General features: G+C 37.6%; 1 protein-coding gene across 1 annotated transcript; it reads right to left on the bottom strand.

Moving 5' to 3' along the window:
- Positions 1-1,045: 1,045 nt before the first annotated feature.
- On the bottom strand, positions 1,046-2,113 carry LOC143186695 (histone-lysine N-methyltransferase SETMAR-like). The gene has a single exon (XM_076390405.1). The coding sequence runs from the start codon at positions 2,111-2,113 to the stop codon at positions 1,046-1,048; it is 1,068 nt and encodes a 355-aa protein (XP_076246520.1).
- Positions 2,114-14,896: the final 12,783 nt, after the last annotated feature.

Genomic DNA, 14,896 nt, shown 5'->3' with positions numbered 1-14,896 from the left:
AGTTCGTAATGTCACAGAAGAGACCCGCGTAGATGTACACCCCCGCTCAAAAGTATGTGGACACTCACCATTTTTATGAAATTTGTGATATATTATGTATACTGTTATTGTTAGACGGTATTTATTGTTAAATTCTGTTACGTGCATGTATGTAATGTATTCTAGCAGCATAAAATTAAACATTTTATTTTTTTGCGAATATCTCGGAAACTAAAGCTGAGCGGCGGTAACGTGTATAGGAAAAAGTTCTTCAGAATAATGACTTTGACAATATATTTCAAGGTCATCAAAATCGGTGAGCAAGCCCTTAATGTAAATAATTACAAATATTTCTATCATTTTAGGCTTTTCATTAATAAATCCGTAAATTTAACTACTCCCTTTTTTTCAAATACTGTCAACTCCCCAATTATTTTTGCTGCGTATGCATTTGTCATACTATCAAATTATCATTATCAAATTTTTGATTTCTAATGCGCGGAAGAGAGTATGAGAAGGATTTAAATTTAGAAGTAAAAAAAATTTGAAAAATTATTTCGAGTAGTTACAGGAACCGGTGGTGCAACAGTCCCATACGGGTCCTTGATCAGACGTATTTCAAATCTGAATAGGATAAAGGCCGAAAGAAATTAGGAGAAAAGAATATAAAATATGTAAGTTCAATTTATTGGTATATCTAGTTAAAGGTCGAGTAACATAATGTTCCAATAAGAAAGTATATAAAAATGAGTATATAAAATGTTTAGATAGATAATACAATATATACAGGGTGTCCCAAAATTATGGTAAAAGCGGAAACATGCATATTCCTGGTGATAAAAGAAATCGAAAAGTCCTTTACCGTTTTGAGATCCGAGACTTCGTTTCCGAGATATAAGTAATTGAAGTTTGAGAAGTCGACTTCCGGGGCGCGCAGTTTAAATCCCAGACGTCGGTGCGCGCGAGCGTACTAGTTGACAGTACTACTCCACTTGTTTCGGACGTCCCTTTCACGTCATGTACCACTATTACTAAACTATCACTACACTAAACTATACACTACACTTTAAAGTAAATGTTCAAAAACGTCTCCTCCAGTTTCAATACACTGTCTCGCTCTTCTTATTAAGGAAAGGTGCACACGTTGCACAATTCTTTCTGCCCGCACTTCGGCAAACGCACTAATTATGCGATCGCGTAGCGTATTCTCCGAATCTATTTCGACCGCATAAACTTTTTGCTTAATGTACCCCCAAAGAAAAAAGTCAAACGGGTTGAGATCAGGAGATCGCGGTGGCCAAGGAATCGATCCCGATCGTCCTATCCATCGTCCTTCAAACCGCTGATTTAAATATTGGCGGACTTGTTGACCGAAATGCGGTGGAGCTCCATCCTGCTGCAATAGCATTTGTTGCCTAACATTTAGGGGCACATCCTCTAATAATGTAGACAAATGGTTTTGCAGAAATTCTAAATATTCTGCTGCCGTTAATGATGGCGATAAGAAAAATGGCCCTATTATTTCAGTGCCTATAATTCCAGCCCATACATTTATTTTCCAACGGTATTGGAAGGAAAGGCTCCTGGTCGCAAAAGGGTTGCCATAGCTCCACAGGTGCTCATTTCGCCTATTAAATGCACCGGATCTGGTGAAGGTGCTCTCGTCCGTCCATAAAATGTTATTCAACATTTCGGGATTTTCTTCGTAGGCACTGATTACCCATTGGCAGAATAATAGCCTTGCTGGTAAATCGGGAGGCAATAATGCCTGTACCGTGTAAATGTGGTACGACCGCTGACCGGAGTCCTTCAATATGCGATGTGCGGTAGAGTGTGGTACCCCAAACAATTGTTCCAATTGCCTGACGCTGGTACTTGGATTTTCTTCTACATAATCCAAAATCAGGTCTTCAGTGTCAGTGCATCTGACAGTTCTACTCCTCCCCGCACACGTGTGAGCCGGCGTGAATTGTCCCTTCTCACGTAAGTTCCACACGACACGTGTTAGTATCTTTCCAGAGACAGGTTCCCTATTCGGGTACCTGTCATTGTGTAGCCGCGCACCCGACGAAATATTGTATTGCAACTCTACGTATGCGCAAAACATATTAAAATACTCCGCATTGGAGAACATTTTTGGCTCTGAAGCACGCTTAACGTGACACTTACACACACTTAAACCGTCAATGAGCTAACTTGAACACGCGTCCGCGATGTCGTGGTATTCCGTGAAATTCGGCGGCGGAATCACGATCGATAGTAATGATTTTTTTCAACGTTTCTTTCTTCATGCCCTCTCATCCCTCGAACGCGACTTTTCGGGGTTTACCTACGTTGAAATACTCGAATTTGATTTGTTAGTTGACGCGAACGAGGGTGGGTCTTCCTCGGTCAGTCTTTTTAGTGGAGGTGGTAGTTGCAGAAAAATTTATGGGAGAAAGCAAAGGCGTATCGGATTAGTAGAGGAGACGGTAACGAGTGTCTCGCAGATGTGGCTGTTTATGATTACAGGTATTGTCCTGTAAGTTCGAAGGAGGCATCGGTACTCGAGACCGAAGGCCGCGAGGGTCGCGCCGCGCTCATCTTTACAGACCTTTCGATACATTCGGAGGGATGAAATATGGAATTCCCTGTTGTTAAAAAGCGAGTTGGGAAAAATGTTTGGTCGTCAAACATGTGGTCAACGGATGTCTCGCAGAGATTAACTCGTTGTCGCGCTGAAGGAAAAATACATCAATTTTATTCTCATCCCTTTAATTATTTCTATGTCTGATATTCGGAGGATTATAGGAGGAATAGAGAAATGATAGTATTGGAACCCGACCTGTCCATTTAAATTAAATTTTTTCTCATCAGAGAAAATCACTGTTCTCCATTTTGCTGTCCATGCCATATAATTTTGAGCAAATTTTAATATTTCATCTTTGTGTAATTTGGTGAAAAGAGGCTTTTTTGCTCTTTTTCTGTAACGAACTGTTCCACTTGCTCCTAAAACTTGTATGCGTCGAACACCAACAGACAGATCTAATTTTGCCTTTATTTGAGATGCATTAAGTTTATTTTTTCGGGCTTCTTGAAAAATCTTTTCTTTATCTCTGCGACTTAGCTTTTTTGGACGACCTGTAGATTGTTTAGTGGCATATCTTTTACCTAATTTTACAAAGTGGTTTACAACATTTACAGATCTTTGAATTTTTTGTGCAATTTTCCTATTTGAAAGGTTCATGTCCTTGTAAGCAGTAATTAGTCCATTTTCATGGTCAGTCAATGGCTCAGAACGTACTGTCAGTCAATGACTTGACCTCAGAACGTGCTGCACACCCCGAACACCAATTGGCAAGTCTAATTTTGTTTTTATTTTAGAGGCATCAAGATTATTTTACCGTGCTTCTTGAAAAATTTTCCCTTTGTCCCTCTATGTTAATTTTTTTAGACGGCCTATAGATTTTTTACTGCCGTATTTTTCTTTTAATTTCAAAAAATTGTTTATAACATTTGATGATCTTTTAATTATCCTTGCAATTTCTCTATTAATGAGACCCATATTCTGAAAAGCAATAACTTGGCCCCTTTCGTTGCCATTTAATGATTTTCCTTGTGGCATTGTGCTTTAAAAATATTAAACGGACATAAAATATTTTTTATAATTTTTAAACTTTATAAATCAGTGTACTTACCATACAAAAACATTCAAAAAATTGCATTATCAATAGTATTTTTCATATATTTTACCGTGAACCTAAGATTATTTCGTATCTTGTACCCAAGAATTTTCAAAAAATTTTTCAAAAAAATTGTAAGGGAAAATCAGAATTGGCGTGATGATCGGTCACAAGAAATCACTTGGCAGGCGTTTACGCTAACAGCAAAACTATATTCGGTTTATTTTTGGGTTTTACCAGTCACGACGACTGCTTGTTCAAGAATGGTCCTTCGACAGTCTTTTTAGCCGTGAGGACGCCTTCGTCAGTATCGCCCTTTCATATGTTTATGGTAACCCTAGAGGTACCCACCTGACCGCCGATAGAGAAAGCACGTTGACGAAAAGCACATGCCCTACTCGAGCATTCGTTGACTTCGAAGTTTCTAACATAAACCTCAAGGATTTTAAATAAAATATTTTTAAATAAATGTTAATTAAAGCGAGGTCATTCTGTTTCAAATCGATCACTTTTTTCAGTTGATGTTTTAGAATAAGAAAACTTATGAAAATGGAGTTTCAGATACTTACATACACTGAAGATACAGGAATATTACTCGTACCTTATTAATTCAGCTTAAAAAAAGTCTTCTTCAAATTTTTTTGCTATTGTTTTAAACAAATACGTGATTTAGTTTTATAGTAGGATAAGTCAGCCAAAAATTTCATTAAAAAGTCAAATATAGTTCTATTAGTCTTTCTTGTGGACAAACTTTAATTTGGCTATATAAAACTTGACTTAAGATAACGCTGTGTTTGTCCTTAGGATTCAGTAGCAGTAGCGACTAAGTAGTTGTATCTGTCATTATTACGTAGTAATTAATATATACCTAGATCTCACCTCTTTGTCAGCGGCATTAATCATATTGGCACAGTCATTGTATTTTAATGGCACATTATGCTTTTATTTTTGAATACGAAATTCAGAACTGCCAGTGCTCTAACAAAGAAGCTACGGTATAAGGCTGGTAAGATGGCAATTGGGATAACACTTAACTTCATCTTTGTCGCTGCTACAAGCATAGATTATTTGAGTATTTGAATTAAAATATTTTGATCACTTGTCACACGTGGGTTCGATGCAACAAAAATTCAGTAAATTAATTTGTTCTTGTCTGTATCAAATTAATTATTTCGTTTTACTACATTTTCAGTTTTGCCATTTCAATTAAAGCATATGTGTCTTACGTGTTCTTCCTCGCACATTTAAATATTACTTTACAATATGTGCATATTGATTTACTTTTCTTTTAATAAGTCGTATGTTATAGCATAAAAAAGAAAATCGCAGTATAAGAAACAATTTCCATTTTTTATTGTTGAAAATATAAGAAGGAAAGGATACGTTAAAGTAATTAGGAAGCTTTTATAAGGTTTTATTTACTACAAGTGTCTATTGTTTTACTATCATATATATTTAATTTTTTTCTTCTTTCGTCCGTGAATTTTGTAACAGAATGTAGCAGATTTTTTAAATATTGTTACATTTAAAGTGTGGTATTTTGGTATGAAATCGCTATTGACATAAGTTGTGAATAAATGTAATAATGTTATTATATCATTTAGGTTTTATGTTTTTAAATTATAATAATATTGAAAAATCTGCTCCATGCGCCCAAATATTCGATATGTCTGTGCATTTATAAAAAATTGTTCGCGATCAGCAGAAAAGCTCCTAAGTTCATGTGAACAAGGTTTGCGCACCTATAATAGGCTACACAGGAGGCAGATGAGGCTGTGGAATTACTAATTAGGCTCCCTGTGAATGACAAGCGCAATCAAAGACCATCGAAGATTAATGTTATTAATGACATATGACATCACGTTTTTGATTGGGTTACAGGAATCGGCGGTCTTCCGCGGCTGTGAGATAACGGCCGATATCTCTCTTGCCAGATCTTTCGTGTAGATGCTCTGGTTTTTATAATTCTAGAACTCTTGGAGTGAAGTAGTTTTAAGTTTAGTTTAAGTTTTTATTGTACATATAATCTAAACTAGTTTACTGTGTCGTGTTTGTCCTTACAATAATTGACTCTACTGTGCAACAATCACGATTTATAATAAACTATACTTTTCCCCAATATTTGATTCTTCGAGGCGGATCCTGGCAATGCAGTGCATTCGCATTTAATTTTCAACCACTTGCAAGTCTTCAACTCTTTGCATATACGTGGTGTTTCAAACGGTGACCACCAATAATGGCTGATCTTATCAATTAACATCTGGAGTTAGCCAGGAGGATTTCACGAATTGTGGAATACCTGAAGAGGAAAGTCGTAATGAAAATAACAGAAGGCACGATTTAGATCTGTTTGGAAGCGTTGAAGAAGATGTGGGCATAATTCGAGACGAACCATCGAATTCTTCTCGGGATGACGAAAGTCTTCCCGAGTCAGAAAGTCAAAGACTGCCGTCTCTGGCAGAGGATGAATATTTTTTTGCAAACCAATTCGACGACGTTGAAGAAATACTTCGATCCGTTAGGTCACCTCCTGGATCTCCTGAAGGAGTGATCGGCGGATCTTTCAACGTTCAACAAGTTCTGGTTCAAATTTGTTCACCGCTGAAGTCGTGAGCGATGCTGCTTAGATGCCATCATCTAACAGCTGTTATCGAGTGACCCGTGTTTTGGGACCTATTTGCATTGCTATTTAAAGACTCCTTACTACCAGACGTAGAGAAGCTTCACTATCTGATGTCGAACTCGACTGGTGAAGCAGCGCTACTTCTTTCATACTTGACGACGATCGAGATCAACTTTATTTGTACCTGTCATCTGTTCAAAGACTACTATGAAAATTTGCAGTTACTTGTACAAGCGCAGTTCAATCTGCTCGTAAACCTACCTTTGCTCAGAAAAGAGTTAGGGCGCTGGTGTTTGAAACTGGCAATGTTGTGGATTTGCTGTATGGTCTCAGCCGATCCATAATCAATGCCATGGATTGGATAGTGTATTTCACTGTTAACCGGTTAAATAGCCAATTTAAAAGAGAGTGAAAAGCTTCACTGGGACTCTCTACCGTGCTACTATCGTTTGAAAACCTCATGAATTTCATGGAGGCGAAACTTCATACGTTGGAGGCTTTAGATCAACGACGCTTAGCAGAGACTTTCAAACCCAGGAAGATCGCCCGTGTGTATTAGTTTTTCGCGATACTTAATGCGACAAAGCACTGCGAGCTGTGTCAGGAGAACTGCTATTTAGTATTTTATGTGAAATGACAGAAGAAGACTCCAACCGAGAGGAAACCAACCGTGCGCCTTCTGCAAATCTGCATCAATTGTCTGACAAGCACCAACTCGACGTTTGTTAATCGTTTGAACTGATGTCAAAGATGTGCTGATAGACGTCACAAGTTCCTGCATGACTCCTTCCATACGCTAGAATCAGTGACAGCACATCATATGATCAGCTACTCATCGACATCTGCTGCTGTACTCCTTAGCGCTGTATGCATGAAAGTACGAAGGTTAGTCGGGAACAATATAACGGAGCAAACATTCACTGATCTGAGTAGCGACGTGTCATTGGTTTCGGAGTCGTTGTTGCAGAAGGTGAGGATCGACAACGAGATAGACTATTCTTGCTGGGCGTGATTTGGTCGCGCACGAGATTCACCTGAGGACGAAGTCAGCTATCCTTTGCTTCCATTTATAAGCTAATACTGGCAGTGTTTCGGCTCTCATAGGCAGGCCTTATTGCTTGCCTGAAATGACTGAGTGATCGCACCTTCGAGATGATGGTGGACATGACAAGGTGCAACCCACGATGTAGGACTTTTGGGAGTTTCTCATGGCAAGCAAATCTCCGCTTCAAAACTGAGCCTTCAACGCTATCTAGTCGCGGCACAACTTTCTCCAATGCGAATTCACCAGTTCATCTTAATATGTCTCATTTTTCACTTCATTCGAACTTATTGTAACGAACTTAATATTAAGAATTTATTTTAATCGATGCACACGTGATACATGACTCATTAACGAATATGGCATGTCGTTCGTGTGACGTCAGGCAACTCCTTTAGCATCTCCAGTACAGCCATTTTTTACCTGAACAACTGCCGATCACAATGGGTATAGATACATCTCAATGGCTAAATTCGTCAGGACTGACAAAGGCGGGCGACGTATTCGGGATTGGTAGAGGAGCTCCTGACGACATGCGCGCAAGGGTAATATGCGCACCCATAACGAACCAACGGGAGCTGAAGGAAATGGGACCGGCATCTCGTAGCCGCCGAATTACTAATTAAGCCACCTATGAGAAACAAGCACAAACAAAGATTATCAAAGACACACAACATCTCATAGTCAATTAAGTTACAGGAGTTGGTGGTGCTCCGCGGCTGTGAGACAATGGCCGATCTTTCTTTCACCTCCTTGTGTTTATACTGTACTCGATACACAATATATTTTATCTCTGGTATTCATAATTATAAAACTCTTGGTGTGAAGTATTTGTAAGTTTGGTTCAAACCTTTATTGTATATGTAAGACCCGTTTATTGTGTCATGTTTGTCTTTACAATAATTTACTTCACCCTGCAACGGTTACCATTTGTCATAAACTTTGTACAGAATGGAGTAGAGTTCGGCATTGCTCTTTGCTTCTCCTAAACACATTCTTGTCGCTGAATCGATAATTATCTAAAAAATAACAACCTACCATTATTTCAACACAATAATGGAGTATGTTAATGAAACAAATGGCACTGACATGAAAGAATATGAAATACTTTTCTGACAAGATGTTCTTGGCAATATAAAAACAAATATAATTTACTAAATGTCAGCTTTTACTTGAAAGATTTTGAAATCTATGTAAAGCAGTACGTTTTGTAACTTTATATGCTAAAAATTCATGTCATAATATTAGCAAATTTTCAGGCCATTTTGTATTTCGAGCTAATTTGTAAAAACCGAGTCGTTACTACTACATTCTAAGACGACAGAGTATTAAATCCAATAAATTTTCATACGTCATTTTTATGATATTTGTATTCTTAACCAGTTATTCGAAAACAGATAGAACTATACTTTCATTTTTCTTAATATTTAAACTCATACTTTGTATTAAAGAGTCGTCTTTGTTTAAAACGGTTGCAAAAGAGTGCTTAAACAAAATTTTTGTTTAATTTAGATGCTTTTTATATACCACTCCTATTTCTTCATCGTAAGTGTTCGAAAGCTGATTTTCATAAGTGGGTTACTAGAAGCTTTGTAATTTTTTTAAAGAAACTTAATACTATACTTTAGGGGGTGACACAATTCTGAGGTGTCATAACATAGGTAATACTTTGCAACTTTGTTCGTTGGTAATTACTACATAAAAAGTTTTAAACTCCACAATTTTGTAATATTCTGGTAGCTTCTTCTGATTCGTGTTATTCTGAATGTGTCGCTGACGGTTTTCTGGCGGTCTGGACTGACAATTTCCATTCTAAACCCCATTGATGCATCTGACATTTTTTCATCTCCTTAATTAAGTTCTTCATTGATGAGCTGGAGGATGGGTTGATCGAGGATTGGGAGTTTGCTTGTTTAGCAGTCTTACCGACTTGGTACATTAATAATTGTGGGTCAGTTTCAATGGGGAAGTAAATCGTCCAGGGAAGAATCCTTAGATTTCTTTTTGCGGTTAATGTTATTATTGAATCTGGGAAAAAGTTTGTGGCGCTTTTTTGGTAAAATTCAACTAGTTTTCTTATAATGTGAAAATTAATTTATTCAAACCAAATATGCTCCATTATGTTCGACAATATTTCGCCATTTTTCGGGTAAAGCCATTATGCCATCGGTGAAAAATTTCCGTGGTTTCTGGTTGAAAAACTGAATCAAGTGATTCTCACAGGCTTCTTTTGAAATCAGCTTAATTTCATTGAGACAGTTATGCAAATATCGGAATAAGTGATAGTCGGAGGGTGATAGTGATAGTCCGGACTATACGGTGGATGCATTAAAACTTTCCAACCAAGCTCTCGCAATTTTTAACGGGTTATCAAAGAAATGTGTGGTCGGGCGTTATCGTGATGGAGGACAACACCTTTCCTATTATTAACACGTTCCCTGCCAGACCGTTTTTTGACGACTTCCCGTTCAAGCCGCGTGGGGCGTATGCGCCCCACGCTTTACATTTGTATTATTTTGTTTCTGGCGTATGCCTTACAATAATTAAAATAGTGCAAAAATCATAATTATTAAGGAAAGGTTGTATAGTTTAACATGCATAATACAACAAACCAATAAATTTATTTTTCTAGGAATTACTTTAACAAATAACTGGCTGAACATTATTATGCCAAGCGAGTGGCATCCTCATATATATTTTTTTTATCATGCCTATATCAATTTAAAATATAACATTTTAGTTAAATTCAAGTTTGTATGCAATTACAAAGGGATGTTACGATGAACTTTGTTAAAACATGGCAAACATAAGTGTGGTTTATCCACACAACTATCGCAGAATGTTACAACTTCTACAGTGCAGTTTCTTGCCGACTGGGAACCTAAATTTTTAACGTTTCTTTCGTAACAAATTTTGCAGCGCCTTCTTATCGAGTTAAAGTAAAGAAAAATTGCCCATCACGCCGCGTGGGGCGTATACGCCCCACGATTGAATGAGGGCATCAGCAATAGTATTAAGATGTCCATAATACGCCCCACGCGGCAGGGAACGTGTTAAATTCGGGCCGTTTTCTTTCAATTGCCTGGCGTAGTCTCTTCTAGTTGTTCACAGTAGAGATTAGAATCATGCGTCTGACCAACTGAAAGTACCTCATGGTGGACGAAATTGTTCTGAATTTGCGTACACCTTGCGTGCAAGTATTCCTCACAAGTTTTCAATTGGATTAAGATCCGAAGAACGGGCGGGCCACTGCATTAACTGGATACTTTTGTTTGAAACCATTTTTTGGTTAATCTTGAATTGTGAATAGCCGTGTTGTCCTGTTGAAATATCCAGTCTTCAGAATCCGTTTGTTCCATGAATGGAATTAAAACATTTTCTAACACATCTATATAATTTTGAGAGTTCATCCTCGTTGATATTCAACATAGAGGTGTCTTAGCAGTATATTTAAACGTATCCCAAATCATAACAGTTCCACCACCAAAGTTTCGACTCATGGCAATATCTTGTGTTTGACTTAGATCATGCCAATAAAACTTAAAATCATCTGACCCATCCAGATTAAATTTCTTTTTAACGGAAAAAATGACGTGTTTCCATTCCTCATTCCACGTTATTATGATTCTTAGCAAACGCGAGTCTTGCCTGTTTATGATGAAGCGTTAAGGGTGGCTTTGAAATTTTTTTACTTCACGTGAAGCGTTTACTACTTTGTAAAATTTGTTCTATACGCCTTTTAGTGACTGGAAGATTTAAATCTGTTTTTATGTGACCAGTCGTGACATTCTGCTTTGATGCAGCTCGCAAAATTAATGAAGTCTGTCTTCGCGTCAGCTTCTTATTTCCGCCTTTTGGATGATTTTTGCCATATAAATGACCTAACTTAATAAAATTATTTACTACATTATGTGATCTGTTAATTTGTATAGCAATTACTTTGTTAGAGAGTCCTGCATCTTTATAAGCAGTTATCTTAGTCTTTTCCTCTTTATTTAATAATTTATCTCTTGGCATATTCAAGTCAATTAAATTAACCTAAAAATATACTATGTAATACAAAAATATTGGGAGGACAAATTAGTTCGGTCCGTTTTTTGTGGTCAAAAATGCATTTATTTCAAAACAAAGTGAATGAACAGATTAATCAAAGTATTGTCCATCGCTAGCTACTACTTTTTCCCACCTCTCAAGTAATTTTCAAATACCATCTCGAAAAAATATTTCGTCTTTTGAGGTGATCCAAGTTAGAAGCCAATTTTCGATTTCTGCGAAAGAAGTGAATCGGTGACCTGCCAAATTGTGCTGCATCCATCGGAACAACCAGAAATCAGTAGGAGCAATATCCGGCGAATACGGCGGATGCGGCAAAACATCCCACTTGAGCGTTTCCAAATAATTTTTTACCACTTTTGCGACATGAGGCCGAGTGTTATCATGTAGAAGGATAACTTTGTCATACTTTTGCTCGTATTTCGACCGTTTTTCTCGTAGTGCACGGCTCAAACGAATCAATTGTAACCTATATCGATGACCCGTAATGGAATCGCCAGGTTGTAGCAGCTCATGGTACGAGGGTGGATTGAAAATGAAGCGGCCTGAGTAGGAAAAAAACCTTTTTTTTTTTTTCAAAAAACAATTTATTTCTCAACATAGTCTCCTTCTAGCTCGATACACTTAATAAGACGATTCTCCAACTTTTTTATACCATCTGAATAATACGATTTCTGGAACCCTTCAAAATACGCATTAGTTTCGGCAATCACTTCTTCATTTGAGGTGAATCTTTTTCCTGCGAGCCATTTTTTCAAATTTGGAAACAGGAAAAAGTCACTAGGGGCTAGATCTGGACTATAAGGTGGATGATCAACCAGTTGGAAGTGTATTTCACGTAATTTTATCATCGTATCTAATGCTGTGTGAACCGGTGCATTGTCTTGGAGAAAGAGCACTTTTTTCCTCTGCAAATGTGGTCGTTTTTCCTTGATTGCGTCAACCAATTGATCTAATAATGCACGATAATACTCTCCTGTGATTGTGGATCCTTTTTCAAGGTAGTCGATGAGCAATATTCCATGTGCATCCCAAAATACAGTGGCCATAACCTTGCCAGCCGATTTCACTGTCTTCGCCTTCTTCGGAGCACTTCCACCAGCTTCCACCCATTGTTTCGATTGATTTTTGGTTTCAGGTGTGTAGTGGTGGACCCAAGTTTCATCAACAGTTATTAATCGACGCCAAAAATCGACAGGATTACGCTTTATCATGTCCAAACACCGCTGTGAAGTGGTTTGTCGAACTCGTTTTTGTTCGACACTAAGCAAACGTGGCACCCATCTTGCCGAAAGCTTTTTCATATGCAAATTTTCATGCAAGATGTTGTACACACGTTCATATGAAATGTTTACCATGTCAACAATCTCACGCAGCTTGATCCGGCGATCATTCATAACGATATCGAGGATTTTTTTGATATTTTCTTCAGTAACCACCTCTTTTGGCCTTCCTGTTGATGGTACTGTTACAGTGCTTGTCCGGCCGCGTTTAAATTTTCCAATCCAATATTTTACCATGGAATATGACGGAGCAGACTCGCCATAATGTTTATCGAGCTTTTCTTTGGTTTCTTTCGCCGTTTTCCCTTTCAAATAATAGTGTTTAATCACTGCACGAAATTCACTTTTCTCCATTTTTCAAAAAACACAAAAGTTGTCTGCTTCAAACGACTACAGCAACTGAACTAATCGACGAATTTGGGTGAAATTTTGACGGGTGCCGTTTGACAGATTGAAGTTTCTGAAAAAAAAAAAAATTATTTTTGTTTGTGCTGCTATATACCGTTAGGCCGCTTCATTTTCAATCCATCCTCGTATATAACACCCTTTTGGTCCCACCAGATACACAACATGATCTTCGAACCATGAATATTCGGCTTTGGTGTCGATGTTGAGGTCGATGGCAACGATTGACTGGCGCTAGCGTGATATCTTTTCTTCTTGGGGTTATCGTAGAATATCCGTTTCTCGTCCTCAGTCATAATTCAGTGTAAAAAACTCTTTTGTTATATACTTCGACACGCCGAGAGGCGCGCTACCTTCTTGTTTGGTGATCGGTGCACCTAACCTAATGAACAGTGCAGAATATGGCGCGATTGAGATAACCTTTGTGTTGTGTGCTATTCACTTATAAATGCTAATATACATATACCATAGTAATAACTTCACTTAGTAATACTGATTAATAAATATAATACTGTATAAGGTTTATATCTACGTTTAATTAATAAAGAACACGACACCTTTCTTTGCTGCCTTTGACTCAACTGCTCGCAAGTGAAAAATCGCCTTTCAACGTCTCTCTCTTTCAGTTCATAAGGCACCCAATTCTCTTGCTTGAGAATCATTCCTACGGATTTCAATCGTACGGAAATTGCTTGTTGGGTAACTCCCAATGATTCTGTAAGCTCCTCTTGCGTCTGACTCGGATCTTCATCGAGTAATGCCTCCAATTCTGTGTCTTCGAATTTTTTTGGCTCTCCAGAACGAGGCTTGTCTTCAACGCTGGAATCACCATTCTTGAAGCGTCGAAACCATTCCCTACATGATCTATCAGTTGGAGCATTGTCACCATAAACTTCTACAAGCATTCGATGCGCTTCAGCTGCACTCTTCTTCCAATTAAAGCAGAAAAGTAAAACCTTCCGCAAATGCTGCTTAGTTACCACCAAATTTGACATATTTCAACACACGAAGAAACAAGGGTTTTGTATGAATGGAAGGCTACTTGTCTGAATGGAAGCATTATCTTGTTGGAAAATAAATTTAATGCTTGGAAAACGGCGGATGTAAGGTAGTCAATTGTCCTTAAGCACTTTCTGATATCTAATGCTGTTCATTTTTGGTGGAATGAACGCAATTGTGGTGCCGAACGCACTAAAGCCAGGCTAAATCATACATGAACCGCCTTCAAAATGTTGCTTTGAAAAATACTTTGGCTCCTTAAAATCTTGCCAGTATGAACTGAATCTATCTGGTCCATCTAGATTAAATCTTTTTTCATCACTCTAGATCACCTAAAACGTACATACGTTCATACACTTCTTACCAAAATGCAAAATATAGCTTGTAATATTACATTGTCCCATTCGTTAGACCACGTCATATGATCCTTCGCGAAAACAAGGCGACAATTTTTATTTGGTCCGGATCTATAGGTATTATAGTTTTGGTAAATGTCCAGTATGCGGTATTAAGAACCTATGCGATCATGGGGTCCCTTCCTCTATTAAAAAATACCTCATTTCATTTAAAAAAACATAGTTGACCTTTATATGACTTTTATGCGTCCACTCACGAAAAAGACTAATAACATCAGAATATGCTCCACTCGATACCATTCAAGCCTCCGCTGAAACATTTTTTGCTACGAGTAACAATAGCGAGAAAATCGAGATGTCAAAATCGGGTGAGACACCCTGTATATCTACCAATCTATTACAAGTATTAATTAACAAAAAAATTAATATTAATAATGTGTATAAGTCTTAAATTTAAAAAAATGGAGTTAATATTTAATTTGATTAATGAGAAA

This window comes from Calliopsis andreniformis, unplaced genomic scaffold, assembly GCF_051401765.1.
Source record: "Calliopsis andreniformis isolate RMS-2024a unplaced genomic scaffold, iyCalAndr_principal scaffold0022, whole genome shotgun sequence".
Classification (NCBI taxonomy): Eukaryota; Metazoa; Arthropoda; class Insecta; order Hymenoptera; family Andrenidae; genus Calliopsis; species Calliopsis andreniformis.
Note: the sequence above shows the minus strand (reverse complement) of the source record. Positions and strands in the feature narration are given on the sequence as shown.